This window comes from Fusarium solani, assembly GCF_023522795.1.
Source record: "Fusarium solani strain SB1 chromosome Unknown bctg00000008, whole genome shotgun sequence".
Taxonomy (NCBI): Eukaryota; Fungi; Ascomycota; class Sordariomycetes; order Hypocreales; family Nectriaceae; genus Fusarium; species Fusarium solani.
The window spans coordinates 2499478-2527426 of record NW_027072148.1 but is presented as its reverse complement, the minus strand read 5'-3'; the positions used below and the strand labels follow the sequence as shown (position 1 = coordinate 2527426).

At 52.6% G+C, this 27949-nt stretch overlaps 9 protein-coding genes across 9 annotated transcripts; 5 read left to right on the top strand and 4 right to left on the bottom strand.

Annotated features, from left to right (window-relative positions):
• Nucleotides 1–554: 554 nt before the first annotated feature.
• On the top strand, nt 555–2340 carry MRS44_012848 (uncharacterized protein; the record flags this gene model as incomplete). The annotated part of the gene is made up of 3 exons (XM_065618938.1): nt 555–785; nt 837–1801; nt 1872–2340. 3 exons carry the CDS (start codon nt 555–557, stop codon nt 2338–2340), a joined length of 1665 nt encoding a protein of 554 aa, XP_065475010.1.
• Nucleotides 2341–2360: 20 nt separating this feature from the next.
• Nucleotides 2361–3350, bottom strand: MRS44_012847 (uncharacterized protein; the record flags this gene model as incomplete). Its single annotated transcript, XM_046271552.2, has 1 exon — nt 2361–3350. One exon carries the CDS (start codon nt 3348–3350, stop codon nt 2361–2363), a length of 990 nt encoding a protein of 329 aa, XP_046126576.2.
• Nucleotides 3351–3984: 634 nt separating this feature from the next.
• MRS44_012846 (uncharacterized protein) lies at nt 3985–6329 on the top strand (the record flags this gene model as incomplete). Its single annotated transcript, XM_065618937.1, has 4 exons — nt 3985–4031; nt 4094–4382; nt 4427–5585; nt 5638–6329. The coding sequence occupies 4 exons, from the start codon at nt 3985–3987 to the stop codon at nt 6327–6329; spliced, it is 2187 nt and encodes a 728-aa protein (XP_065475009.1).
• A 692-nt stretch (nt 6330–7021) lies between these two features.
• On the bottom strand, nt 7022–8495 carry MRS44_012845 (uncharacterized protein; the record flags this gene model as incomplete). Its single annotated transcript, XM_065618936.1, has 3 exons — nt 7022–7362; nt 7412–8192; nt 8292–8495. 3 exons carry the CDS (start codon nt 8493–8495, stop codon nt 7022–7024), a joined length of 1326 nt encoding a protein of 441 aa, XP_065475008.1.
• Nucleotides 8496–10931: 2436 nt separating this feature from the next.
• Nucleotides 10932–14822, top strand: MRS44_012844 (uncharacterized protein; the record flags this gene model as incomplete). Its single annotated transcript, XM_065618935.1, has 3 exons — nt 10932–13550; nt 13597–14611; nt 14686–14822. 3 exons carry the CDS (start codon nt 10932–10934, stop codon nt 14820–14822), a joined length of 3771 nt encoding a protein of 1256 aa, XP_065475007.1.
• A 373-nt stretch (nt 14823–15195) lies between these two features.
• On the bottom strand, nt 15196–21640 carry MRS44_012843 (uncharacterized protein; the record flags this gene model as incomplete). Its single annotated transcript, XM_065618934.1, has 5 exons — nt 15196–16536; nt 16602–16682; nt 17377–20436; nt 20493–21153; nt 21204–21640. 5 exons carry the CDS (start codon nt 21638–21640, stop codon nt 15196–15198), a joined length of 5580 nt encoding a protein of 1859 aa, XP_065475006.1.
• Nucleotides 21641–22879: 1239 nt separating this feature from the next.
• On the top strand, nt 22880–23476 carry MRS44_012842 (uncharacterized protein; the record flags this gene model as incomplete). The annotated part of the gene is made up of 3 exons (XM_046281641.2): nt 22880–22957; nt 23008–23354; nt 23410–23476. 3 exons carry the CDS (start codon nt 22880–22882, stop codon nt 23474–23476), a joined length of 492 nt encoding a protein of 163 aa, XP_046126581.1.
• A 683-nt stretch (nt 23477–24159) lies between these two features.
• Nucleotides 24160–25353, top strand: MRS44_012841 (uncharacterized protein; the record flags this gene model as incomplete). Its single annotated transcript, XM_046267779.2, has 1 exon — nt 24160–25353. One exon carries the CDS (start codon nt 24160–24162, stop codon nt 25351–25353), a length of 1194 nt encoding a protein of 397 aa, XP_046126582.2.
• A 338-nt stretch (nt 25354–25691) lies between these two features.
• MRS44_012840 (uncharacterized protein) lies at nt 25692–27355 on the bottom strand (the record flags this gene model as incomplete). The annotated part of the gene is made up of 2 exons (XM_046277543.2): nt 25692–27175; nt 27244–27355. 2 exons carry the CDS (start codon nt 27353–27355, stop codon nt 25692–25694), a joined length of 1596 nt encoding a protein of 531 aa, XP_046126583.2.
• Nucleotides 27356–27949: the final 594 nt, after the last annotated feature.

Genomic DNA, 27949 nt, shown 5'->3' with positions numbered 1-27949 from the left:
AAGCCTGAGCAGACTCGCTATGAGACGGGTCCGAGATGAAAAGAGCCCAGCTGTAATCATGTTAAGCTTACCCTTCCGAGTGGAGGCACGGGTGGTCCCCTTTGTTGTCATCTCGGTTGCGTGACAAAAGTCTCCCAACCCAACATCAAACAGAACAGCTATATCCGTCTCCCGGAGTTAGGCATCTTGTCGGACTTGATCCATGTCGTAAACATTCTTTTTTGGAAATACGTACAGTTTCTCTCTTTGGGCAACTGTTATGGGTTTTCTCCCTGGCTCCGCATCTGTCGCCTTGTTAGTGGAGAATTGACCACCCGTAGCCAAGACCCATAGCGAGACCAAGGATCTGATAAACAAGGAGACGTGTGATCTTCAGCCAAGATCAATGCCTCCCTTCGTTTCAGAGACCCTCGGAAAAAGTTGGCGTCCGGCAAATGCAGTCGCCGATCGTCGCATTTTCCCAACGTGAACCATCCTCTCGGGACCATTAGAAAATCAAGCCACAGATCAACATCCAGTGCCAAAGATCCGACACCCTTGTCTAGATCCCAGCCATGAGGCTGTTCTTAGCGCTACAGGTCGCGTGTCTGGCCCATTTGGCGTCTTCTCAGCAGATCCCGCTCAATGAGCAGCTGTCATCGCACTCCGAGTCAACAGACCACGACAACAATGACATTCCAATTGCTGATGCTGCCTTTGAGCAGTATATCCGGGACAAGATGGCTCGATGGCATGCCCCTGGTCTTGCCATGGCCATCCTCGACGGGAACAAGACGTGGACGAGGGTGAGTAACAACTTGGGTGTATCATTCATAACCAACTGACGTCTTCAACAGGGGTTCGGATATGCTTCACTAGACCGTGAACAGGTCACACCCTCAACTCTTTTCTACTGTGGCAGCATGACAAAGTCCTTGACTGCTGCCGCCCTGTCACTCCTTGTAGACCATTCCCAAGACTATGCCGACATCCAATGGTCCACGCCCGTATCTAGCCTCCTCCGAGAAGACTTTGTTCTTTCGGATGACTGGGCCACCAGCCACATCACTGTCGCCGATGTACTCTGTCATAGAACCGGGTACCCGAGGCACGACTATGCTGGCCCGTTCCTCAACTCGTCCGAAAACATGGCCCACGCGTTCCGCCATCTGCCAATGGCTGGAGAGCCGCGCGCGCAGTGGAGGTACAGCAACTTGATGTACGGAACCATGGGCTACCTGATTGAGACGCTCACGGGCTCTTCTCTTGCTGACTTCTTCCGAAATCGGCTGTGGCTTCCCATGGGGATGCGCAACACCTACTTGCATCCCGATGATGCACTGGCCAGCGAGAGTACTCTGGCAGTCCCATATTACTGGAACAACGACACAAAGACATATGGCGAGATCCCATGGAGAGATGAGCAGAATATCGCCGGTGCAGGAATGGCCATCTCATCCATTCTCGATTGGTCTCGATATCTGCGGCACATGATCGACGAGACAGGCCCCATCTCCAAAGCTGGCCATCACATACTCAAACTTCCACACATGGTTGTCGAAGAAAGCGAGCGGCTCTTCACGGGCCCCGTCTACTACGGTTTTGGTTGGTTTGGAAGTGTCTTCCAAGATGAGCCAGTTTGGTGGCATTCCGGTCTGGTCAACAGCATGATGTCCATAATGCTCATGATTCCGAGCAAGAAGTTCGGGTTCGTTATCATGCTGAACAGTGAAAATGCCCCTGCACTCGACTCCATTATTGCCAAGACCCTATACGACTTTTTCCATGTAGAGGAGGGAAAGCGGCAAAACCTGGAAGCAAAGTAAGCACCTTATTTTCTCTTATCGAGCCACAAGGTCCTTTATCGTACCAGAAGCTGACAGTATCTCCAGCTGGAACCAGACATATGCAGAGTGGGAAGAGCGCCTTGGCAACTGCTCGAATAGGTTGTACCCTTCTCTGCCATCCCCTCCTATTCGGGCCCCGCTGCCACCAGGGAGGTTTGCTGGTGAATATCATCACCCAGGCTATGGTCCAATCTCCGTCTCTATTAGTTGCGACAAATGGGAGGCTCCCTCTGACTCTCCTGCACCTCCTTCCACCACCGAGGACGGATGCAGGCTGATGGCGTCCAAGACGGACAACTTTGGTAAACAAGTCTCGTATCAACTGGAGCACAAGTCGGGAGACTATTGGGTGGGTTGGCTCTTTAATGACGACTTTGCGAGTGTGAGACGACCAAAGGAATGCTACCGAGCTCAGTTCCGGGTGGACGAGACAGGACGTTCATATAGTTTTGGTCTCGACATTCGGATGGAAGGCGAGGATGTACCCTTGATCTGGTTTGAGAGGCAGAGGTAGAGATTGCTTGATGGTTCACCTCATCGGATAAACCCTAGCTTGGTGAGGTGATCTCTTAATTCATGGAGGTCGGCTAGTGTAGTCGAAGAATGCTCCTTTAGACATTCGCATTGTAGACCAAGTATCTTGGCCTCTCTTGACTCGTTGCCTGCAACAGATGCGACCATGTCACTCAGCTGTTGAGCTCTTGCTGCGAGCGTTGACTGAAGCTCAATTATCATGGCCGTCATCATTGAAGCGGCAGAAGCTTTTGGTGCCACAAAGGATCCGATTCGGATCTCGGGGATGTCGAAGCTGGGTTCATGGTCGTCGGGCAACATGGCAGTTACTTTCGCACACAAGTGAGCGTGATCGACGATACTATCAAAGATTGCCAGGAGCTTCAGGTGGCAAGCGAGTAAAAGATTAACGGTAGAGTGATCAAATGGTAGTTGAGGTCTAGTCCGTAGAAATCCATGTACCCTGTGCATGCAATCTGGGATATTGCATATGTCTTGCTCTGGTTGGAGTAGCTCGAGTACCTCGGGATATAACGCCGAAAGCTTCTGAGCTCTCTGTAGTAAATTATCAAGAGTGGTCTGAAGGTTGAACTTTGCAGTCAAGCTCTGGGGAATCTCTTTAAGCTGATGTGTCGAGACGTGATGTTGCACAGGGCTGGGAAAGTCTTGTTGCAGATGGTCCAGTGAGACCATGAGGTCGGCCAACTGTGACACTGGGCTGGGAGGTGTTGGGTCTGCTTCATCGCTCACAGGAGGGGTAGCTGTTTGCGGGTTTGCGCCAATATTGCCCAGAGGATCAAATGTCTGGCTGTCGAACTCAAGCATAGGAGACCAGTCAAAGGCGGTATTGTCGGGCTGGCGGAGTGATCGAGCAGGAGGACTAAAGATACAAGAGACGCCAGCCTTGACGCAGCGGCCACAAACTATAGAGCCCGGTATCTTTGTGCATCGTAGCTTTTTGTTGTGGCAGCGATCACACGCTGAACGAAGGTCGGCCATGGTTGAGTTCATGATAATGGTGTAGGAGAAGTAGATGCCTGGGATCTATGGCGGGGAAAGAGGCGTAGCTGAAAGGAGTCCGGGTTACCCTGTACCATGACATAGAAACGGGCGGGCAAAAGAGGATGATTGGACAAGGCAGGCATTGGAAATGAAGCCTGGACTTTTTCTCTGCTATTTTCATCCATGTCAGTCTATATTTCCATCCAATCTATTTAAATCGGTCTGCATTGGTCAATCAGATGGCCTCACGCTGGCTGGTAATCCTTGCCTGGACAACGCACAACTTGTACAGGCACTCAAATATTCAACTTCCAAAGCAGAAATAAAAAAGAAAATTCCTCAAGGAAACACACATTCATAATTTACATGACTCACCTCTCATCTGACCTGTCGGATATTGCTACGTGGTGGTGTATCCCCAGCACACGTTACCTAGGTCCCTTGTGCTCCTCCCTAGGTAGTCAGCAGCCACTAAACACCACCACCACTTCCGAGCTTCACACCTGAGAAACCCTCCTCTTGCACCTCCTCCAAAGCTCTCCCACCATAACCCCCCCCGCCTCTATCATCGCCCGTCATCTTGCCCTCGGCGCATCATGACTGCGATGCTTTCTCCTCAATTTGATGCTTCTGCCTCCAGAACATGTCGCTGATTCCCTACCAGCCCCATGAGGGCCGGGAGATCGTTCTGTACGTCATAGTAACCTTACCTCGCATTGCTCTTTGACTCCAACGCCTGCTGACCTGTGCAGCCGCCACCACAACGCCATTGTCGTCCGCGACTCTCAATCTCATCGTCTCGAAATCCGCGCAGTTACAGAGTGTCCAACATGTCATCAGCCGCTTACCCGTCCTGACTCGTCTGATGATCGCACCTTTGATCGTTCCTTTGGTCCACGTCGAGAGAGCTATGTCGACCCCGATTACTTTCGCATGCTTCGTGCTGTCAACGCGAACCCCGATACGACTCCAGAACATGCACCCCCGAGTCCTGTGAGGAGACTCTTGGGCCTGCCCTCGGCGCCGCTGGAAGCTCTCCAAGTCCAACCTCGCCGTCTCCAGAGCTCCACGACGGCAACGCCGAGTTCCTTTCTAGTACACCTGGTGTTGCGCATACCGAGGGCAGCCGAATTCGAAGAAACGCATTCAGTCCCAATTACTTTAATTCCTTCTTTGTCGAGGAACGTGAGCTGGGTCGAGGAGGCAAGGGAGTCGTCCTACTTGTGCGCCACCAGATTGACGGCTGTCCACTGGGCCAGTTTGCCTGCAAACGAGTCCCTGTTGGAGACGACCATGCCTGGCTTGAAAAGGTTCTCATCGAGGTCGAGTTGCTTGCCAAGCTCTCCCACCCAAACCTTGTGTCGTACCGACATGTCTGGTTGGAGGACTTCCAGCTCACTCGCTTCGGGCCCAGTGTAGCCTGTGCCTTCATTCTTCAGCAGTACTGCAATGGTGGCGATCTTCACCAGTACATTGTCGGCGGAGCGCCTCGCGAGGCCACCAAGGAAGAGCTCAAGGCACAGATGCGCCGAAGATCCAAGGGCCAACTGGACCCTCCTGTGGACCTCTTCCATGGCAACCGCCAGCTATCCTTTGATGAGATTTACTCACTCTTCAGAGATATCACCTCTGGCGTGGCATATCTCCACGCTGCCAACTACATCCACCGCGACCTCAAACCGAGCAATTGTCTGTTGCACCACGAGGGTAGCAGAGTCACCTGTCTAATCAGTGACTTTGGTGAAGTTCAGCCTGAGAATGTTGTCCGCAACTCGTCCGGGACCACTGGAACAATATCCTACTGCGCCCCGGAAGTCCTCAAACTGGACCCGGTCACAGGACGCTACGCAAACTTCACCACAAAGTCCGATATCTTCTCGCTCGGCATGATTTTGTACTTCATGTGTTTCGGAAGGCTTCCCTATAAGAGCGCGAATGCCCTCCAGGAAGAGCTTGAGGATGTAGATGAGCTCAGAGCAGAGATCACTCAGTGGAAGGGCTTCCAGGATGAGCGACGTGAACGCCCGGACCTTCCATCCAAGCTCTATCAGCTCCTCAAGAGGCTCTTGTCGTTGAACCCCGCCGAAAGGCCCAGTGCCAACGAGGTGCTCAAGGTCATGAGCATGAGGGAGACAATGAGCTTTGACAATGGGGTAAGGGAAGAAGCCGCCCCTGGACTTGGCCTGAATGGAAGCCGAGTCCAAAATCTTGACTCGCCCGCTCCTCCGGGCACACCAGTCACCGGTAAGCTCCGTAGTCTTACTTCCTAACAAGCTTTGCCCTTACTGTCATGTAGGTTCCCGGCACCGTCACCACTCGAGCACAGCGGATAAGTTTGAGGAGCTTGGAGCTTTGGCTCGGCCTACCTCGCGAGACTTGTCGCCGTCCAAGACTACACAGAGCTCTCGTCTGGATCCAAACCGACAATCCGTCTCTCGTCATCGTACCGCACACTCTATGGTTCTTTCTCGCAGCCAAGAGGGTCGTCGTCGTAGTTCTATTGTGGCCACTGTGAGAGACGCCTCTGAAGTGCCAGAGTTGAACGAGAGGAGGAGCTCGCAGAGTCCCCCATTGCTATTGGCGCCTCCAACTACTACCTCCAACGCCTTGAGAGACAGGCTGCGCATGTTTCTCCTTCAGATTGTTGCTATGGCAGGACCGAGCTTGCCTCTTCTGAGCTACATCATCCGCCTAGGTCTCTTTGCTGTCAAGCTTACTTCCTTAACTCGGTATTGCTGGCCCTTTATGGTGCAGCTCAACATTGCTATTCCCCTAGTGGCCGTCGCGGCCCTGGACCTCGGTCTACCTCGACTAACGAGCTACCCACCGGCATCAAGAGATTACTTCACAAGCGGACCGCGCGCCTGGGGCTTAGGAACGAGTTTGATCCTGCTGGGTCTTCACTTTACCCTTCTCTGGATTGCGTCTGGGTGGGACAATTTCTGTGCTGCCCCTCAGCAGGAGGAATGGACACCGCAAGAGTGGTGATGGCGTCTCATGAAGAATGACTATTAAAAAAGAACAGTGTATTATGATGGGATTCTCTTGAGCGATTGGTTTCTTTGGATGCTACAACTAGGTACACGAGAGAGTTGGGGCGGGAGGGTTCAACTGGGCTAGATTTACAAGGTTGTCCATGGCGGTGGAAAGGGGGATCAATATTGGGGGTGCATAGGTTGGGATTAAAATAGTTATAACGTCTACCATGGTGAATAAAATACATCTAAAATGCGTGCATTTCTATTATGATATGGCCGCCATGGTGTTCATCTTTGATAGGTCATGTTCGATGTCTTGAAGCCATTCCCATCTCAACCGGGGAGGCGTCATCACTTTCACTGACGAATACCAAGCACAGCGACACAAGCATGACACGGCCAAGAATCATATGCCACCAAGCACATTACGTATACTAAGCTCGAGATCTTCCAATCTTTGCTCTTCAGGGATCCGTATCAACCTAAAGAGGCAGTACCAACATGTTCTCACATATAGCATTGCTTCAATTGCACGGGTTCTGGTTGGCACTGTGGCTTAGAAGAAATGACAACGTCTCGGACTATTACTACAGAATCCGAATTTAATAGGTCAACACGTTGTACTGTAAATGAAAGCGGACCACCTTAATCGCAACGCTTCAAACATATACCGACCTCGCAGCCAACATTACATCACCCGAATTATATCTTCCTGAGCGACTTTTGAGTCAAAACCTTCCGTCTGTCCATCTCCTTCATCGCCAAAGTAGTATCCTTGCCATCGGGAGCTACACGTTCTCCACGAGTGAGACTCCCAAACCCAAAGTCTGGCTCCCCGCCTAGACTGCCAAAGATGTCTCCAACGTAATTATCCGCCTTGACGCCATCCTTGAACTTGCAGTCCCAGTTTTCGACGATACCCTCGACTATCTTGACGCCAGCATTGTATATGTTGTCGATGGCGATGGAGAAGCCGTTCTGCTGAGAATCCGTCAGGTGCTCGAGGTCGGATCGGTTAAGAGGGGCACGGTCAAAGTTGGAGCCTGGTGTTGTCAGCAGGGCATTTCTACGCAGAAAGATCAAGATTCATACCGCTTCGGAGGACAACGACCCTCTCAAAGTCAACGAGCTTCTCAATTGCAGCCCTGACCAAGACTTCGAGCAATGCGTTGTCTTCCTGTGCACTCATGCAATAGACCCCAGTCCCGTTGGTCCAGACTGAAGTCGTATTCTCAAATGCCTCTGAGAGTCTACTTCCAGAGTAGTACACATCGCTGGTAGCTGTGTCACACTTCACAACACTCGGTGGTCGTGAAGCAGCCATGTATGACTCGCCCATGCGGACATACAGGGAGCGGTACTGTCGGGGCCCATCAGCGTCTGACAGCTCTGCTTTGGAAGCAAGATCATAGGCCTCATCTTGAAGTCGGGCGTTGAGCTCAAATACTTCAGTTCCATATGTGATAAAAGGATACTCGTGAGGCTGATTGCGGCCATACGAAATGTAGCCTGTGGGAAAACTGGAGGGGAGGGACCTAGGGTCAATCTCATACTGGAGGGCGACCTGGACAGAGTAATGAGCCAAGGCCACGGTGCCCAGAGTGCCGTGTTTGGGATTGACACCAGCTATCCCAGCGAGGAGGAAGTAGGTCTTGCTGAGGTCGAATCTGGGTGACAAAACAAGGGCCATGAGCGATGCCGCAGAGTTGATCTCCCCCTCACCGACGGTCTGCAGGCAGATGGAACCACCTTTAATACAGCAAGTCGATGGGAAGAGCATAGACAGCCCAGGGGAGTGATAGCATGACGAAGTCAAGTTACCAAGGCCTGAATCTGGTAGACGGTCGTACCAAACATCAGCCTCTGGGGACCACTGTCAAGACGGATGAGCAAACGAAGTGCTATAACGCCGAGATAGGAACGACGAACCATTGATATGATCATCACTTTGGGGGCAATCCGTTCCTCTGACCTGGCTGTAAAGGAATGTGGTCGGGCCTGTGTCCCAGGAATGAACAACAGGAACACCGGACAGGCCGTCGCCAGGAGGAGCCCTAATAGTTGCATGTTGTCGGCATGCTAGTCTTGCAGGCCCTGAGAGGATCCTTCCGACATTGAGCGCGGCTGGCGAAATCTTTAATCTTTGTCGATAAACGGATCGAAGAGGAGCGTCCATGTCAAAACACCAAGACTCTGAGACTCTTGGCGTAGACGGGTTACACATGAGACCTCCTGCCTGGGGAGAGCCATGTGGGAAACAATGTCTTGTCAGACTGGACTATGAGGGAAGATCCGGTGGATAGGACTCCGGGGATGCGAATAAAATGAGACAAGTGATACTGAATGTTAACCTCAAGACCGTCAACGAACCATTACCGAGACTGTGGATAAGGATCGGGATAAAGTGGAGTGAACGAAGGACAATGATGGGACTTGACGGAAAGCTATTGCCTAGATTGTCAATATCCGAATGGTTTGGGGATTGAGGTCAAACCAGAAGTGACACAAAAGCCTTGTGAGATTGCCGGCCTTATCACCAAGAATCTTATGTACAAACAAGCTGATACAAGACACCATGCACATACCAGACGGAAGCGAAAGACATCGCCATGTCTTGACATGCGATCGATATTCGGGAACTAGCTGGGGAATGTGACCGCTGAGGACCCTGAGTTTCGCGAATTAGGGTCCGAACTTGGACATGAGTCGAACTTGTCTTGGACCTCTTGTCGAGCCATGGCCAACTTCAGGTTCCTCGTACAGCCGGACAAACATTTGTTTGTGGACCTCGCAGCCCCCAAAGCTGAATAAGTTACCCGTTAAGGCCTCTGCAAGGAAATACGTCAAGAGTCGGCTTCCCGATCGTCTCCCGTGTAACTCGAAGCCCCTGGAAATGGCACTCGCCGAATCGACAAAGTGATCTGGGGGTAGCATGTCTCGGCCGGCAGGGTACCGAAGCGATCGAATCAAGAGGGGGAGAGTCAATTGGCTACTGCAGACGAGACGAGTCTTGGAGGACCCTGGTCAATGAACAATTCACAACGCAGGAGAAGACATCAAGAATAATGCTAATGGATGTCTTGAGCGGTGTCATGTGATGTGTTCTGTGTGCCGAATACGAAGGTGGTGCAAAGTGAGTAAAAAGAGAACAAGGTAGCAATCATGACATTTGTTGTGCGTTGTTGTGCCCGTGTACGCTCTGCATTTGATGGTTTGTGGGTGGACGCGGGCGGATGTGTCCATGTCCATGTGTGAGTGTGAGGCCTCCCCACGAGAATCATGAGGTTGTTTCGGGATGGAGCGGAGGGAGTGGACTTTTGTGCTGGGGGCACGTGGTTTGTGTCTGTGTTTCTTGCTCTTTTTGACGAGGTTTTTTATGCTGTGGGATGCACTTTCCTTGCTGTTGGATTTGAGTGCCGGCAGGCGCCCTGTAGGTTTGTCCCTGCCTCCAACGGCCAACGGCGGGCTTCCACTGGATACCTCTCCCCTGTACCTGTCTAAATCCTATCCTGAGGTTCATGGATGTTAATATCGACCTCATTTCAACTTCTGCCCTTGATAGACATATTGAAAATAGACGAGGACCCATACACTTGTCTTATTACCCATCTTGGATATTCACAATATGGCCAGTGCGGCAGGACTGGAGCAAGAATCAAGAATCGGTAGTTGGACTTTCTGAGGAAGGCACGACCGTTGCCACCAGACTGGACTCTTGGCACCCCTCAACGCCAAGACTTTGCCCAGCTTTGCCAAATCTTGCTCAGGAAGGAGGCACTCTCACTGCACAAGACACACCTCAAATCACCAGACACCAAGGCTTCTCGGCACCTTCGGCCTGCTCCTCACATCATCTTTCGCTCTGTTGAGATGATATCCAGATACACGACTCTCCGCCGCCAAGCCTGATGACGACGACGCTGACATGCCGCATGCGCTAGGTCGGCCTCTTTCTCTTGACCGGCACAATATGCAGCAGCCAAGAAAACCAGACATCACAACGAGCAGGCCAAGAGGATCAAAAAGACCAGAATCCAGGGCCTGCGCGGCTTCTGCTTCGGCGTCCCCGAGATGACGGACAGCGACCCATGGAAATGGTGCACTGATCAACTCCCAACCCACCAAGCAGCACTGATCCACAGACAGTCGTCCTGTGTGTTGCAGGGCAGACGAATAGCGTCGACGTGCGAGGTTTCTCCGGCTTTTCTTACTGGGGGAACCGTACATAGCGGATAACCTGGCATTAGCTGGGCCATCCTCATTGCCTGTCAACAAGGGCATCACCATCAGCAGCCAGTCAGAGACGCTTTCCAGGTCATTCCGCAGTGGGGCCGGCCTGCAAATGACGAAGTTCTCTTAAGGTTGTTTATTCTCCTGCTGCTCTTTATTGACGCTTTAACTGATTTGGGGTAGACAGAGCCTGCTCCCTTCCGGTCCGACACCAACCCCCCCACGCGGCCGGTTCCAGCGCTTCCTCCACAGTCAACGGTCGCGATCCGACTCCGTTCTCTCCTCTCTTTTTTGGCCTCTCTCCCTCTCTTTTCCCCGTGGCACAGCGCCCAACCCGGCTTCTGGTGCTTCCTTTTCTGACTTTGTTCTGTGTTCTTCCTCTATGGACGAAATCACACCTGCTCCTGATCAACGCCATGGCGGCTCCGGCGAATCATCAATTGAGGGTGGTCGACACCATCTCCAACTCCAACCCGAAACCGACGACCAGATAACGTCTCAGCTCACCAACGACGACAACTCTTCCCTCGACTTCGGTGACGATGAACCCATTCAGGGGAACAATTTTGCGTTTACTCCTACGCAGCTTCACAAACTCGTGACTGCAAGGAGTCTTCCCGCGCTTCGCGCCTTTGGCGGATTGTTGGGCTTGGCTGCAGGTCTTCGCACCGACATATCATCCGGTCTCAGTGCCGACGAGACCACACTCGATGGCACCGTTACCTTTGACGAGGCTGTGGCCTCTGGCCGCCTAGAACGACCTCCTGTTCTCTCAGCAGCCTCGCCTCCTCCGCCGTCGCCGCTACTCCCCAATGGCCTTTTCGAGCATCGCGATAATCATTATGCCGACCGAAAACGAGTGTTTGGTGTTAATCGTCTTCCCCAAATAGCTCAGAAATCTTTCTTGAGGCTACTTTGGATAGCGTTCAACGACAAACTGATCATCCTGCTCACCATCTCGGCTTCCATATCGCTCGCCATCGGCATCTACCAGTCGGTCGACAAGTCAATCGATTCTTCGCGCGTTGAATGGGTGGATGGTGTTACCATCGTTGTTGCTATCCTCGTCATCATAATCGCTAGCGCAGCGACCGACTGGCAAAAGAACCACAAGTTCAAAAAGGTCAATGAGCGCAAGCAGCAAAGAGATGTTACGGTTATGCGTTCGGGCAGGCTGAAGCGCATATCTGTGTATGATGTCGTCGTCGGCGATATCATGCATCTCGAAGCTGGTGACGTGGTGGCTGTGGATGGTGTTCTTGTTCAAGCCTCGAGTCTTCAGATGAACGAATCCGCCATATCTGGAGAGTCAGACCTTGTGCACAAATCTGTCCCGAACCACTATGACCCATTCCATACAGTCCAGGCCGATCCTTTCATCCTGAGTGGAACTACTGTTGCCCGTGGTGTGGGCCATTATCTTGTCACAGCCGTCGGCGTCAACTCTACCTACGGCCGCGTTCTCATGTCCCTGAGAGATGATGTCCAGGAGACGCCACTGCAGGCCAAGCTCGGCCGCCTTGGTAAACAGCTCATCGTCATCGGTGCTATTGCTGGATCCCTCTTCTTCCTGATATTGTTCATCCGTTTCATGATCAGGCTAAAGGACCTGACAGGGGGTCCCTCTGACAAGGCCGAGGATTTCTTGCATGTGCTAATCCTGTCCATCACGGTCGTTGTCATCACTGTTCCTGAGGGTCTGGCTCTGAATGTCACGATCGCGCTAGCCTTTGCAGCAAAGCGTATGCTTAGAGACAACAACCTGGTGCGGCTGATCCGATCGTGCGAGATCATGGGCAATGCAACCTGTGTTTGCTCCGACAAGACAGGCACACTCACCCAGAACAAGATGACTGTCGTTGTTGGACGCATCGGCCTCGAGTCCTACTTTGACGATACCGACCTTGGCGCCCCTGACCCCGATACGTCCATGTCCCGCGCCTCGACCATCAAGTGTGACAGCTCGGTGGATCTCGCAAAGTCATTGTCACCAGAATCGAAGAGGTTGATCAAGGACAGTATCGCGCTGAACTCGACAGCATTTGAGAACGACGACTCTGGCTCCATGGCCTTTGTAGGCTCAAGCACCGAGACAGCCCTACTGCAATTTAGCCGTGAGCACTTGGGTATGGGTTGCCTGGCTGAGGAGAGAGCAAACAGCCCGATTATCGCCATTCTTCCCTTTGACTCGTCTCGGAAATGGATGGCAGTTCTCATCAAGCTTCCTAATGGTCGATATCGACTATTGGTCAAGGGCGCTGCAGAGGTTGTCTTGGAGTATAGTGCCTTCATTGTGTCAGATCCCACCTTTAGAACACCCATTGCCCGCATGTCAGAGACAGATCGTGAAAGCCTTCGCAACACTATACAGGATTACGCTTGCAGAATGCTGCGACCGGTGGCCTTGGCCTATCGCGATTTCAGCGAAGAGGACATCTTTGAGGGCCCCGAAGACGACCCGGATGCTATCAATCTCGAATGGCTAGCCTCTGGACTGATCTGTATTGGCGTGTTTGGAATTCGCGATCCTCTACGCCCCGAGGTTGTTGAATCTGTTCGACAGTGCCAAGCTGCTGGAGTCTTTGTTCGCATGGTCACGGGAGATAACTTCTTGACGGCCAAGGCGATAGCGGCCGAGTGCGGCATATACACGGCTGGTGGTATTGCTATGGATGGACCTACGTTTCGAGATCTGTCTCCAGAGCAACTGGACGCCGTCATCCCACGGCTACAAGTTCTTGCTCGATCGAGCCCTGAGGATAAGCTGCTTCTCGTGTCTCATCTGAAGCGCATGAACGAGACGGTTGCGGTGACAGGTGACGGTACTAACGATGCCCTGGCTCTCAAGGCCGCGGATGTTGGATTTGCAATGGGCATCCAAGGCACAGAAGTGGCTAAGGAAGCGGCGTCTATCATCCTGCTCGATGATAACTTTGCATCAATTGTTAAGGCTCTGGCCTGGGGAAGAACAGTCAACGATGCGGTCAAGAAGTTCTGCCAGGTAAGGTTCTCGTTTACTGTTTGAGTGCCGCGCTAATGATGGTCAGTTTCAATTCACTATCAATATTACTGCTGGTATCATCACGGTTGTTTCCGAGCTCGTTGGTGATGCCATCTTTACTGTGGTCCAGCTGCTCTGGATCAACCTGATCATGGATATCTTCGCCTCGCTTGGTTATGCCACCGACCACCCGTCACCGGATTTCTTGAAGCGGAAGCCCGAGCCTCGCAATGCCCCTATTGTCAGCATCACCATGTGGAAGATGATTCTCGGCCAGGCCATGTACCAGTTGACAGTCGTCTTCACTGTGCATTACGCTGGGTGGGACTTGTTCAACCCCGACACTGAGTTTGAGATCGAGAAGCTTCAGACTCTGGTGCTCAACATCTACGTGTGGATGCAGTTCTTCAACCAGCACAACTGCCGCCGGGTAGACAACAAACTTGATATCTATTACCAGGGGATCCTGCGCAATCCATGGTTCATCGGAGTGCAACTCATCACGGTGGCGGGTCAGTTCGTCATCATTTTTAAGGGTGGTGAAGCGTTCGACACCAGTCCGCTTACAGGTGCCCAATGGGGATGGAGCTTGCTGTTTGGCATCATGTCGATTCCATTGGGTGCGTTGATTCGCCAAATCCCGGATAGCATCGTTCAAGATCTGTTCACGATGATCTCGCACGCGTGGTACGCCGTCTGGAGACCACTCCGTGCGTTCCTCTCGAAGATGTTTTGCTGTGGCAGACGCAAGAAGACAGATGAAGAGCAACAGCAGCAACAACAAGGACCCCAAGAGATGGGACACGTGGAAAACATTCTCCACAGGATGCACTTGACGCCTGGACCCGAAGAGGACGAGACCCCTATGACGGCGGAGCAGAGGGAGGCACTAGAGAGCTCAGACAGGAGGAGAAAAGCCCAAGAGACGGAAAAGCAGCCCAGAGAGATAGACCTACTTGGTCTTGTGGAGGCAGCCAAGTTGGGACGAGAATATGCTGGTGCCACTCTGGAGCTTCACCCAAAGACACTCAAGGACGACCCCATTCTGAGAACGAGCGATGGTACGACGATACCGCCAAGCCAAGATGCCCGGTTTATGAGATTTGTGGCATTGAATAAGGCACGACGACCTCAGCCTTCGAGAAGGCAATCGCTTCGAGGGCCACGACGACAAGCGCGGCAGCAACCTCGTCAACAGCAGCAGCAACAGCAACAGCAACAACAGCAGTCGTGGAGGAGACACTTTACATGGGAGGCGCTGTTGAGATCTAAGAGAAGATGAGGTGTCAGGCTCACCATCTCTTTGACTAGATCTTACAGGACAGAAAGAGGAGGATACATACCGGACATGTGCATATAATTGTACTGATATGACGGGTTACGACGTTATGACGGACAAAACAGAGGGAACCAAGATACCAATATACAGGTTGCGATTGTTTAATAGCCAAGGAATCAATCAATAATTCCACTGCCACCTAATAAATAAATGCCGTGTTGAATATGTTGTCTTTCATGAAGCCCGTTTAGTTGAGATGAGCCTGGTCATTCCGATCCATCCAAGTACCCTCCCTTTGTCTTGATCCTCCAACGCCTTCCATCTAATTCCTCGCTCTTGATTATCGATACCTGATGTCACCTCTTGTCATATCGTGATAATGGCTTCTTCAATAGCACTCCCAATCTCGTCCCTCGGAAACCCCGGCCCTCGCATGAGGCACACGGCCCTTAGCGCCAGACTTGACACGAGCTTTCCGGCGCTAAGTCTCACTATGGTCATGTCGGACTTTGAATTGGACTTGGCTTGCTGCTGCTGGGCTGGGAAGGGGAAGCAGTTGACGAAGCTCCAGCTCGCGGGTTGCTCCGCGCCGGGATCCGTGAGGCAGTGGGCGAATGGCGGACTGGTTAGGTTGAGTTCCAAGGTCTCGTGGTCGATCACCCTTGCGCCGAGGGCGAGGAGCTGCTTCTCGACGCCGATGATGCTGAAGAATCTGCTCAGACCGGAGAGTTGTGAACCTGCGGGCTTTGAAGGCCAGGGCCAGCCGACGTCCTCTATAGTCTGGGGGTTGAGCTCGGCGCGCGAGTAGACATGGGGACCGTAGCGGCCGTAGGGGAGGTCGACGACTCGGTACATCTCGGGACGACCGGGGCCGAGGAGCCAGCGCAGGCGGGTTAGCATCTCGTCTCTTGCCTTGCCGCGGAGGGGGTTGCTGAAGAGACGGGCCTCGGGGGCTGTGATGGAGCGGATGTGCGGGTCGTTGCTGAGGAAGAGGTATGCGACTGTGAGTGCAGCCCTAGCAAGGCGGTACGTGAAGGAATCCTGAGATAGAGGGGAAGACGGTGAGGGGACAAAGTCGATCCTGCGCATTGGTGTTGCTGGTGTATTTCCTATCCAGCCGTTGGCAAAGATTTGAGGGGGTATGGGTATGGGTGTGGATGGTGTGAATGCAAAAGGCTGTGGAGGAGGAGATGGTTTGAGGAAGGGGTGGTCTTGGAGCATGAAGCTTGGTTGTGGTGTTTTGGGGGGAACGGTTAGAGCTGAAGATTGCGATGAATCCGAAGTCGTGGTGGTGTCGTCGTTGGAATCAGGAGACGTGCTCAAAGTTTCCGAAGTCGACCTCGTAGGTTCCTCCTCCCTGTTCCCCTCCACTTCCATTGCCTCGTCCTCGTCCTCGTCCTCATCGCTCCTCTCCCTCGTCGGCAGCGCACTCATCATGACGCCCTCACATCCATCATCCGGCCCAACGACCTCATGCGCCAACTTCAAGATCCTAGCCATGGACCTCCTCAGACTCCCCACGAGGACGGGCTGACTCTTTAGCACCCCCTCGGTCTCGAGCACCTCGTCGACAAAAGCCATGAATATGGAGCTCATCTCCTCAACCACCTCTTCTAGGCGACGCACGCGCTTGGCCTGCGCAGCCTCTGCGGCTTGTCTGCGCCTGCGAAAGATGTTTTGAGCTTCACGGTTGCGCTCGCGACGGGCCTGTATGTGTAAGTTTGAATATCCACTGAGGGAAACGGAGGATTTTTGTTGACGGAGGATTTTACCTTCAGAGTTGCTTCATCGACGTCTTGGGCGTTTGAAGAAGGACGGCCCCGCCGCTTGGCGGGAAGCGGCTTATCTGACATCTAGGCGATTGGATGTATTTGTCGTTGATGTGATTGAGTGAGTATGTGTGTGTCTGGTGTTTTGAAGGTGAGAGATGATGTCCGGACTTGAACATCCGATATCAAAGGGCGCGTCGTCGACAAGTAAACCAATCGCTCTTTCCCCAGGCAGGCAGATCAATTACTCAGCATCGAATGTATAAAAAAAAATGCACGTGCGTCCCCCAAGTGGTCGTGTTGTTCAGCAGCCTAGAATGGATGTTAATGTTTGGTACTCGCTGGCCTTTGTTTGGTATCACTGTAAGTATGAAAGAGACTGGAGATCACTAATCCGGGAAGTGGGTTTCCCCGCGGGTATCGGGGGCTTCCCTCTTCTTAAGTGGTTTCGGAGGAGTTACATCAGCATCCCGACCCCCGAATCCCGTGACCAGGGAATACATTAGGAAAGGGCCTCTCTCGGTCCTCTCCCTTTGCCCGTGAGCCCGCGCGAACCACCACGGAGACGCAACCAACGACACGGTGGCGATTTAGAGATGCGCTACGGATGTGGTTGCCGATGGTTGCATTATCAATCGAGGTGGTACAAGATGCAACGACTCGAGACAATCATTGAATGATTGTATGATTGATATCCAAGGAAATTCTTCAACACCACTAATATCGACGATACCCGCTATGACGACCCTCGAAATTACAGCTTTTCATCTCCGCTTACACTGGGAAACCCTCCGCCACTGCCGCTATCCCTCGACGACTCATCTCGCGTCCAGCTTCCGCTACCTATCAAATGCGCAAAAGGCCCTCTTGCATGCATCAATCCATGATATGTCCCCTCCTCAACCTTGACTCCGTCTTCAAGCACCACGATCCGGTCTGCAATCGTCATCATCTCCTTGCTATGCGTCACCACCACGATTGCCATTCCACCACGGTTCCGTCTCGACTTGTCGGCTAGTTTCTGCATCGTCTGTCGAATCATCTCGGAGCTTTCTGCGTCGAGTGCGCTGGTAGGTTCATCCAGGACGAGGAGGAGTGGCTTCCTGGCTAGAGCGCGTGCGATACTCAACCGTTGGGCTTGTCCGCCTGAAAGGGCCTGTCCGCCATCGCCGACTCTCGTGTTGTATCCTTCCGGCAGGGACACGATGAATTCGTGAAGACCAGCTGCTTGCGCTGCAGCCATGAGGTTATGGATCCGTCGTAACGGGGAGAGCTCACCAAGACCATAGGCAATATTCTCGGCGATGGTGGCTGGAAATAGGAATGGTGTTTGCGGCACGTATCCCATCATCGACCGGAGATGCTCGATATCGACGTCAGCATATGAGATGCCAGCAAAGGTGAGCGGTGATGCTGCCCTTAGGACCGTAGGCTGCAGTGGTTCATACAGGCCCAGCAACATCGAAATGACGGTCGACTTGCCGCAGCCAGAGCGACCCACGATGGCTAGACAATCTCCAGCATTCACCTCGAAAGACAGCCCCCGCAAAACTGGTCGTTCACAGCCCGGCTTGTACGAGAACCCGAGATGGTTGAACTGCACTGGTAGCGGTGTACTTGGCTTCTGCGTTACCCGGTTCTCTGCCGACAGTGGCACACGCATGTTGGCATAACCCAGCATCTGAGCTGCCGTTGCTTGAGCCATGGTAACCTGCGGGATCGTGCTGAGGATGCTTGTTGACGTGCCTATGCTGAACAAGAGGAGGTTCACCACCTGCACCACGGCCGTTGCTGTGATCTGCTGCTTAGACGCCAGCAACACCGTTCCGTAGTAAAAGACGAGCGCGGTGAGGGGATAGTTGAGCGACTGGTAAAGTCCAAACAAGGGACTTGTGTATCCTGCCCTCTTCTTACCGAGGCCAAGAGTGTGAGTGACAGTCTTGAGGTGCTTATTGCTCATGTACTTTTCCAACGTGAGCGCTCTCACGACTCGAATGTTGAGAAAAATCTCTGCCAACGTCGCACTCGAATCTTCAGCCCCCTTGTTGCAGTTCGCCTCCCACTTTCCGCTCACAATCGTATATCCCTTGACGGAGCCCATAACAACCGGCAAAGGAGCGAGTGCCACGAGAGTCAGGTTCCAAGACACAACCATCGCCCAGATGACGGCCACCGAGATCATGACAATCACGACGATGACGATGGGCACGAACCGGCCGACAATGTTGCGCATCTCCTCGGCGTTCCTATCCAGACACTCGTTGATGCGACCGGGAGAGTTCCGCGACCTGTCGAACCATGGTCTGGGCTGTCGGAGGATTCTTTTGAGTGCCTCGACGCGGATGGTGTTGACCCAGGCTTGGCCGACGACTTCGAGGAGATAACGACCGCCTCCAGTACACAATCCGTCGGCGATGGCGTTGATGATGAGGTAGATGGCCCATTTCCGTCCTTCGGCTAGTTTGTTTCCTGGCGACCACATGACTCCCAGGAGTTGTGCGAAGCAATAAGCGAACGTGGGAATGGCTCCAGCTCCAACAAAGCACGTCAAGACTCCAAGGATGAGAATGATCCGATGTCGAGATCCGAGCGCGGGCCAAACGGTTTTCAGAATGGCCACCAGAGACATTGGCGGAGGAAGGTCCTTAGCCTCGCCGCCGGTGTTATCAACAACATTCTTTTCGTCGATCCTGGCCAGCCTGAGTTTCGATCTATTCTTACGACGATCGGCTCCTCCAAACAGATACCGCGGCTCATCGACTGTTAGGTCTGCTGATTCCAAAGCATCGATGGCGTCCATGCTGCTATGACTCCTAAGTGCTATACTGTGCTTCTCAGATATCGCTGTCGGCGAGCTGATGGCTACCGACTTTGGCCGCTGAAGTTCCAGGGGAGTCTCAGATTCCCAGATTTGAGCTGTTTTGAGGCGAAGGGCTGCTGCTGTGCTTGCTCCCAGCGATACAGGTCGTGATAGGCCAGTTGGGGCCGGACTGAGGGACCGTCTCTCTAGTTCTCCGACGAGCAACTGAGAGAGCCTTGATGCCTTCGTCGGTAGAGGAAATACCGGCGAGATAGGTGTTTCAGGGGATGTGATGGTGATTTCTATTGGCGTCTCTGGTTCGGCTGGCATGATTGATGCGAGTGTTGCGAAGACGCCGTCGACCTGCCGTTCCAGGTCTCGCCTGAAGCCTTCCTGAACAAGAGATGCATTGTCCATCACGTAGACAAAGTCATCAGGCTCGATTTGGGACACATCGTGCGTAATGATGATTGTCGTCTTGCCGCGTCGCCAGTCTCGAATGGCGTCCATGATGAGAGCTCTGCTGACCTGGTCCAAACCGCTCGTGATTTCATCGAGGATGAGCACAGGAGGATCTCGAAGTCGAGCTCTAGCCAATGCTAGCCTCTGCTTCTGCCCGCCGCTTAGGTTGTAGCCATCAGCGCCGACATATGTATCAACTCCCTCACGAAGCGTTGCAAGTGTAGATTGAAGCAGTGCTGCGTCACAGGCTCTAATCACCTCGGATCGCGTCGCTTCATCGGGGTTACGATGTCCGAATGCCACGTTCTTGAAGAATGTCTCATTGAAAAGGATGCTAGATTGTTGAATCAAGGTGATGTTCTCGCGTAGCCATTGTCGGTCGAGAACTCGTAGGGGGTGGTTGTCTACTTGAACTTGGCCAGTCGCGGGTTCGTAGAAGCCGACTATGAGGTTACCGAGTGTGCTCTTCCCGGAACCACTCCTCCCGACGATATAAGTTAATTCCCCGGCAGGAAAGAAGAAGTCGGACTGGTTCAGCACTTTTTGATTTGGGTTTGAAGGGTATGCAAAGCTCACCTAGACTCAATCAGCACAGATCAGGCTGGAGTAGTCAGGGGGGCATTAAAACTCACATTGTTGAGCTCGATATCGCCACTGCAGCTCTCAGGCTTCAACGATCCAGCCATGGTCTTGACAGACCGACCACCCCTCAAGTCCAATGTGATGCTCGACAGGAACCCGCCAGCCGACATGCCCTTTGCGATGACCAACCACTGCGGCATCAAGGCTTCGATGCCCTGGAACGATGCGAGAGTGGCGTAAAAGGTCGTCAACACATGGCCTGGCGGAAGACCATCATTGACAAGAACAACGCCATACCAAAATCCGACGACAAACATTGTTACAACCCAGAAGGCGACGTAGCCCATCTGTATCGCGTTGCATTGTGCTTGAATGAGGTAATGCTTCGCCGCGGCCTTGATGGCAGGATAGTACTGCCACACCTCCTGATCATATCCGTTAAACACCTTGACGAGATCGATCGCCGTGATAGAAGCGACGGCAAACTTTGAGGCAGCGGCCATTTCTCGTTTTTGGCCTTGGATGGCGGGTTCGAGTCTTTGTGTAGCGAGCGAGAGGATGATGGCTGAGATTGGGAGTGTGGCTAGGAGTACCAGTGTGAGTTTCCAAGAGTAGTAGAGGGCGATTCCGAGGGAGCCTAAAGACGTGATGAGGTCGCAGACGAGAAGACCGAGAACTTGGGACGTTGCAAGCTGAAGTTCTCGAGTTTGTCTACCAAACAGGTCAGGCCGAGATAAACGGTAGACGAAAGAGTTACTCACGTCTGAATCCGAACAAGAAGACTAGAAATACCCTCCGTTTGCGCATCAAACCAAGCCATATCCTTCGACAACAAACTAGCAAACATGTCCCGCCGAACACTACAAGCCTGCAACTCCCCAAAGATGACCCAGAGGGCAAGGAAAGCGGTACTAGCGATCCAGTTTCCGATTCCAAGGCCGAGAAGAACAAGAGACCACATGGAGATGTCAGACAAGGTCTCAGACTTGCTGAGGGAGCCGTTTCCGAAACCTGCAATGACATCAAAGATCTTGCCGAGGATGACGGCTAGGACGGTCTTGAAGGCGGCTGTGAAGGCGGCTGCTATTAGGGCAGCGATGAGGGCACCCGAGTGGGATTTTCTGGTGAAGAGGAAGAGTTGTCGCCATGATGACTTGGCGGCTTGTTGGGCTGGAGGATTGGAGTTGAGAGAGTCCATGTTGATAGGAGCTTGAGAATCCATATTAGCCATGTCGATGTCGTGCACCTTGTCAAGAGCAAAGCATCTCAACAGTTGACATCTGAAGCAATTCAATCTGGATCAAAGATAAAAATCATGAAGAGCACAAGTTGAAGTGCGATGAAAGACATTTCAGTAGCTGACATGACGACGCAGATATGTCACCAGTTTGGTGAAGAACAAAGAACAATATCAAACATGACATGGGTGCATGTTGCCAAACTGAGGTTGAAGTTGCGCACAGACTATAATGAGGATGCGTTAGTATTGTTCTTTGCGTTAGCGAGTCGGAAATATTGTTCAGGCTGCCAACGGTGATATCACACACGGAAGCGGGAGGATAGAAGCCCCGAGCTGGCGACCTGCCGAACTGGGAAGTATTGAGGCTTTTGGTGAAAAGTTCGGGGGCTTGGAAGTCCCGACGAGCCGACCCGATGTCAGTAGGCTATTAGGTTGAGTGGTGTTGGCAGTGGTGTTGCAGCCCCTTGCTTGAGCACTGAAGGCACGCTTGACCTTAACCACATTATGTAGAAAATCTGATAGGTCGAATTTGGGCCATGTATCAGGAGATGCCTGTCAGGCAGACTAACCTCTTCCCTTGCAGCTGTGAGTAGCGATCACGAAGTGAAATGCAAAATGCTGTTGATGACACTCAATGGCGCATGAGAATACTGAACGGAAAGATGTGTATGCAGCTACAAAGTTAACCAATGACTTCTTGAATGGCAATCTAGACCATGAAACAAGACCCGAGTCTTTGATGGCTTGGTGTTTCTGCAGATGGTGCACAAAGATGAGGTTGTTGGTGATGTTCGCCACTCTTTGACCCGGCGGCTGGTATTGCTAGCTGAAGTCACATTACTAGATGCGAAACAGAGGCCTCTGATAAAAACTGATAGTACTCATTGTATACGATACAATAACCTCAAGGGAAATGCGACAGCGGAAGGCAAGACGAGATGATGCTGGAGTTTGCTGCGAGAAACATGAAGCATCCAGCAACTTCTCGCAGGCACCATCCGTACAGTGTCATTAAGACAGTGTCAATAGGCGCATGCACTATGCGCTGATATCATCCCCCCACATCTTCCTCTTCCTCTGCCCCTCCATCAAACATCTGCCCCACGTTCAAGGTTTTTGCCCAACGACAACTTGAACGACAGCTTCACCTTCAATTATCACTACACGCACAAGCTGAGCTACAGCTAAAACATTAAGATGGATCCCCTCGATAGCATGGCCGGCGGGCAAATCCCCAAGAACTTTGACGCCGAAAACGCCGGCAACAACGAAGACGTAAGGCACCCACCACCACAGATGGAAAACAGCAAACTGACACTTCCTAGATCGAGAAGCAGTTCGCCGTCAAGGCCGTCCAGCACATGCAAACCTACTGGGCCATCCTCGAGCGCGTCCGCGGCTCCACCCTCCGCCTGACAAAGATCGACGACGAGATCATGGAGCACCTCAAGGAGGCCTTCCCCGAGTTCGACCCCGCCGCCACCGTGAACGAGGACGAGATGAAGAGCAAGAGCGGAAAGGATCGCTGGCGAAAGTTCATGATGGCGTATGAGAAGACGGTTGACGATTACAACTTTGGAACCATGGTCAGGAACAGTCCCAAGGTTGAGTATGAGGAGGATACGGCTATTTTTGTGCCGAGGATGCAATTTTATGCTCTTGAGATTGCACGGTAAGTAACCCCTACCTTACATGTTTTAGCGAGAGTTTCTAACGCTGCGATTTAGAAACCGCGCTGGTCTGAACGATTGGATCTACGAGCAAGCCCAGGCTGAAAAGGCCAAGTCCAAGTAAACAACCTCCAACGCATCACACGAAAAAAAATAGTTAAAAAGGAAAAACTACGACCAACGCTGAGCCAAGCTCTGGCCCAGACCAGATCACGCCACGAGAAGAGGGGAGAAAAAAAAGGGCCGGGTCCAGGGTACAGACACGGGACGTCAAAAGGGATATCTTGATGAACATGCATTGTATCTGAATCGGAGCGCGAGGTGCTCTAGGTATAGAGTCTGATGGGTTGCAATCTTCTGGATCATTTTGTGATACCCTTTGCAAAATATACCAAGAAATTAGCTCTAAGCTTGTTCCTTTGCCGGATGCTATACGACTCTGTATGCCAACCAATGGCTTTTTAGCAATCACATGTACAAACTTCTGAACCTGAATCCAAACAAGCAATGCTTATTAAAGTGTATCTACAATAATTTGTTCTTCTGGTTGTATATCTGCAGCCTGGAACTTAAGGAATGCCATGCAAGTACACGTAATGATAATAGCGGGGTACAACCTCGGCTTCAATCCGCAGTGAACCTCTGTCGCGACAACAACTCTTGACCTCTCATCATGAGATGAACAATACGTGCAATTTCTCATTTAAGCGCACCTTTCTCTATCAATTTCTTACAATCTCTTTTCTAACGAGCAATTCCTTCACCTAAACCCAACTTCGATAGTTCAAGTCGAACCTCTCACCCATCATGTCATCTACGCCATCCCTCCTCCTCCTCCCATCACCACCCCGTCCCTCATCCCCCATAACACTCTCAGCCGCATACCGCGACACCCTAACCTCCCTCCTCCTCAAGCTTAAATCCTCTCCCACGCCTCAAACCCTTGTCATCACTCTCGCCCTCCCACTCCTAGAGGGTCCAGCTCCGCGCGTCAAGTCTATCCGCTGGTCCACGGCGCAGTCCCTCCTCGCAGGCCTATACACCCTCGTATCCGTCATTTGTGCAAAGGAGGATATCCCAGTTGATGTTGGCGCTGGGGTGGGGAGTGTGGATGTTAGAGTTGTTCTCGTTGATCATGACCTTGGGAGACGGTATGAGCCCGACTTTGATGGCGGGTATGAAGCCAACTGCACTGCTGTGTTGGACCTTGCTGCTTTTGCAACAAAGAGGAGACCCTGGAAGTCTGTTTACCATCCGAGCTGCGAGGCGGGTTACGAGTTGCTATCCCTGTTCCTAAAGTTCGCAGAGGGAAAGCAGACGTTTACCCAGAGCCAGCTCGTGGCCATCGAAGGCGGCATCAGCTTGACGACAGAGCCTGGCACTCTATCATCAGACCTCCAGAAAGGCTTCAAGACCGTCTGCCTGGGTGGAACGTTTGACCATCTTCACCCTGGCCACAAGCTCCTTCTCCACGCTTCTGCCCTCCTCCTGGCAATCCCGGATAAAAAGTCGACAGAGACGTGCACCCTCATCATCGGCATATCGAGCGACGAACTCCTCGCAAAGAAGAAATACGCCGAAGAGCTGCAATCCTGGGACGACCGCGTACAGACAGTACTCTCCTTCCTAAGCACACTCCTAGAGTACGACACAACAGCCCCTCAACCCCCAACAACATCCAAACCCGGCGAACTAGTAGCCTCCCTCCGCGACGGTAGGATCCTCGTCCGGTGCATTATCCTCCGCGACCCCTTCGGCCCACCAATCCACGAGGAAGACGCCGACGCCATCGTTGTGTCCGCAGAGACGCGGAGCGGAGGGAGAGCGATCAACGATCGCAGGGCGGAGAAGGGGTGGAGGCCTTTAGAGGTGTTTGAAATTGACGTGTTGGATGCGACAGAGGTTGGGGAGGGGGATGTTAGCAAGACGGAGGATTTTGCGGCAAAGATTAGTAGTACGACTATTAGACAGCAGAGGGCTGAGGCCAAGAGACAGTCATGAGGGATGATGGGTGATTAATTATCGGAAGACAGGGAGAAGGAAGATGGGCATTGTTAGACTTGCTCAAGCCGTTTACAGTGGTTATGTTAGCTTGCAAGTTGATAAACGAGACCGGCCACCCATAGGCATAGAGTTCATACAGGACACAGCCATAGTGCTTGAGACAGTTTCATTAATTGCATGTTATTACAGCCCGAATCGTCCCTTCGTGCAGCCTTGAATTAGGCCAGTATGCTTCTGGAGGCTTGCCCCCTAACCTTCCCATACCATTTACAATCAACAAGTACACATGAGATTGCGTGTTGCGTGACCGTCCCGCCGAGTCGATGCAATCCCGCTCACACGCTCAAAAACTGATCAATGTCCACCCTCTGAAAGCAACTCACATGCTCCAACTCGATCCAATGATGAGCCAACCGGTCATGGCTGACGAGGATGAGCTGACCGTCGATATAACTGCTCGAGGTGAAGCCCGTGTTGGAAACGTGCCCCCTGCTGTTGACGATCCTCGCACCGCCAAAGTGCGGATCATTTGCTTCGCCGACGAAACCTCCTGGTCCGAGATCCTCTGCAACAAACGAGATTTCGCCGCGTGGTACGTTGGGATCCCCGGTGAGTTTGATAGCTTCTAGTCGTCCTCGGTGGGTGCGAGCCACGGCTTTTCTCTTCTCCCATTCCTGATCCGACTCTATCTCAAAGCGGACGATACCCAGCGCTTCGTCCGTCAAGAGCTCGTCATCGTCATCATCCGGCTGATGTACGAGCAAGAACTCGCATCCGTGAGTGTTATAGTCGCCAGCATAGATTCCCCTCCACGGCTTCAACGGCGTGGGCGTATAAAGCTTTGGATCGAGTGTCGAATATGTAACCAACTCTTCGCCAACATGCATCCCGGGTAAACCGCCAACAGCTGCTGGATGCAACTCGCGCAGGACGTTGATGATGCCAGTCAACCCTGCAGCCCGACCAAGGCGAGTCATCCCGCCCGCCATCTCCATCCACTGGCGAATGTGAAACAACTTTTCCGATACCTCGCCCCTTTGCTTGGGCCTGTCGTACGGGGCAGAGAAGGGCAAGCCGGTGACGACAAAGTTTGGCTGACCACGGGTGCGATGAGACGAAGGGATCGCAGGGGGTGGCCATACTTGGCTATAGGGGAAGCGCTCAGAAATCATCTCGTCACTTATATCCCTTTCCAGCTCGCGTGCGAGCATAAAGTTGCTGAACATGCCGTCGACACGATCCTCCAGCGCCATGGGCATCTCATCCGCATATCGGTTGGCATCAGGGCGGCTAAAGAACCTGCTCACGTCCGTCTCCACGTTGGTATGGAACTGAAGGATGGGTTTGTCGAGGTGAAGCTTGACTTGGGGGTTAAAGTCGTGGATCACAACGTTGGGATGGCCCTCCCACTGGAAATAGTCAGGCCGCCCACGGGCCGCAAGCAGTTGGTAGCCCTCGATGCATCCACGGCGAGGGTCATACCGGACAAGCATGACCCTTCCAGTGAGATCGCGATCGCAGAACCAGATCTTGTGGCGGGGGAGAAACCACAGGCGGTCGTGAGCGACATAGAGCTCATAATAGCTGCTGCATGGGTGATGGCCAGTGAGGGTCACATCAGGGACATTTTCCTGGACGAGAGGGTGCCAAAGAACATCGGATAGCGCATGCTCTCGAAGCTCGCGGCATGTTTCAGATACACCTATGAGTTCCAAGGGCGAGAGGTGAGAGAGGATGGTGGTTATGAGCTCTGAGGGAAGATCTAGAAGGAGGCAGACCCCGGACGCTGATGAATGCGACTCTGATAGATTCCCGTCATCTACTGAACGGGTTAGCTGGTGATAAGAGATAGACCTAAATCAAAAGCAGCGTCGCATCGAAACCTACCGGTGGGGTTTGATCCTTCCCCGAGCAAGTCTGGGCAAAGGCTCGGCGTCACAGACTGAGGTATCGCAGATGGTCCAGGGGGCACGGACGTAGCGTCGCTGGGATCCGACATTTTTAGGTGACGATGGGAGCTGTAGCTGGGCCGCGGGGATCTTTTCTAGGGAAGAAGAAGAGGGTTTATTCCCGGATGCCAAGATGGAAAGAAGCGAGGGGGGTTTCTGCCTTAGGTGTGGTGAAGCTGAGGTGGTGATATCACGGATGCACGTAGGGCAATATCGCGGGGGTCGGCACCTGCGGGCTCCGACGCCGGCACCTAACGCTGACGAACCTGTCCAAAAATAAGAACGCATATTATGTGGAGACTTGCACAAAGGTCTCAGTATTATTTATGTCAACTGTTATGCTGTGCAATGTTTATTATGCTGCAGTTTAAACGCCGCCTCGGTTGCTTCCCCCCGGTACGTACCCAACTAAACGGCTTTGGGCTTGACATCTCGAAGCGCCGCCATCGAAAACAACAAACACCAAATTTGCCCCTTTGTCATCAGGTCATCCCGCCCGTCCTTGCAACGTGCCCTGATCTCTGGTTTGGTCCAGCATAATGTCTATTGCGTCTTGAGTGTCATCCCCAAGACCGTTGTTTCGCCCGTCGTATCGTCGATCGCAGTCTCGTGAGCCACTTGTCGACGTCATCTGAGCTTCATCA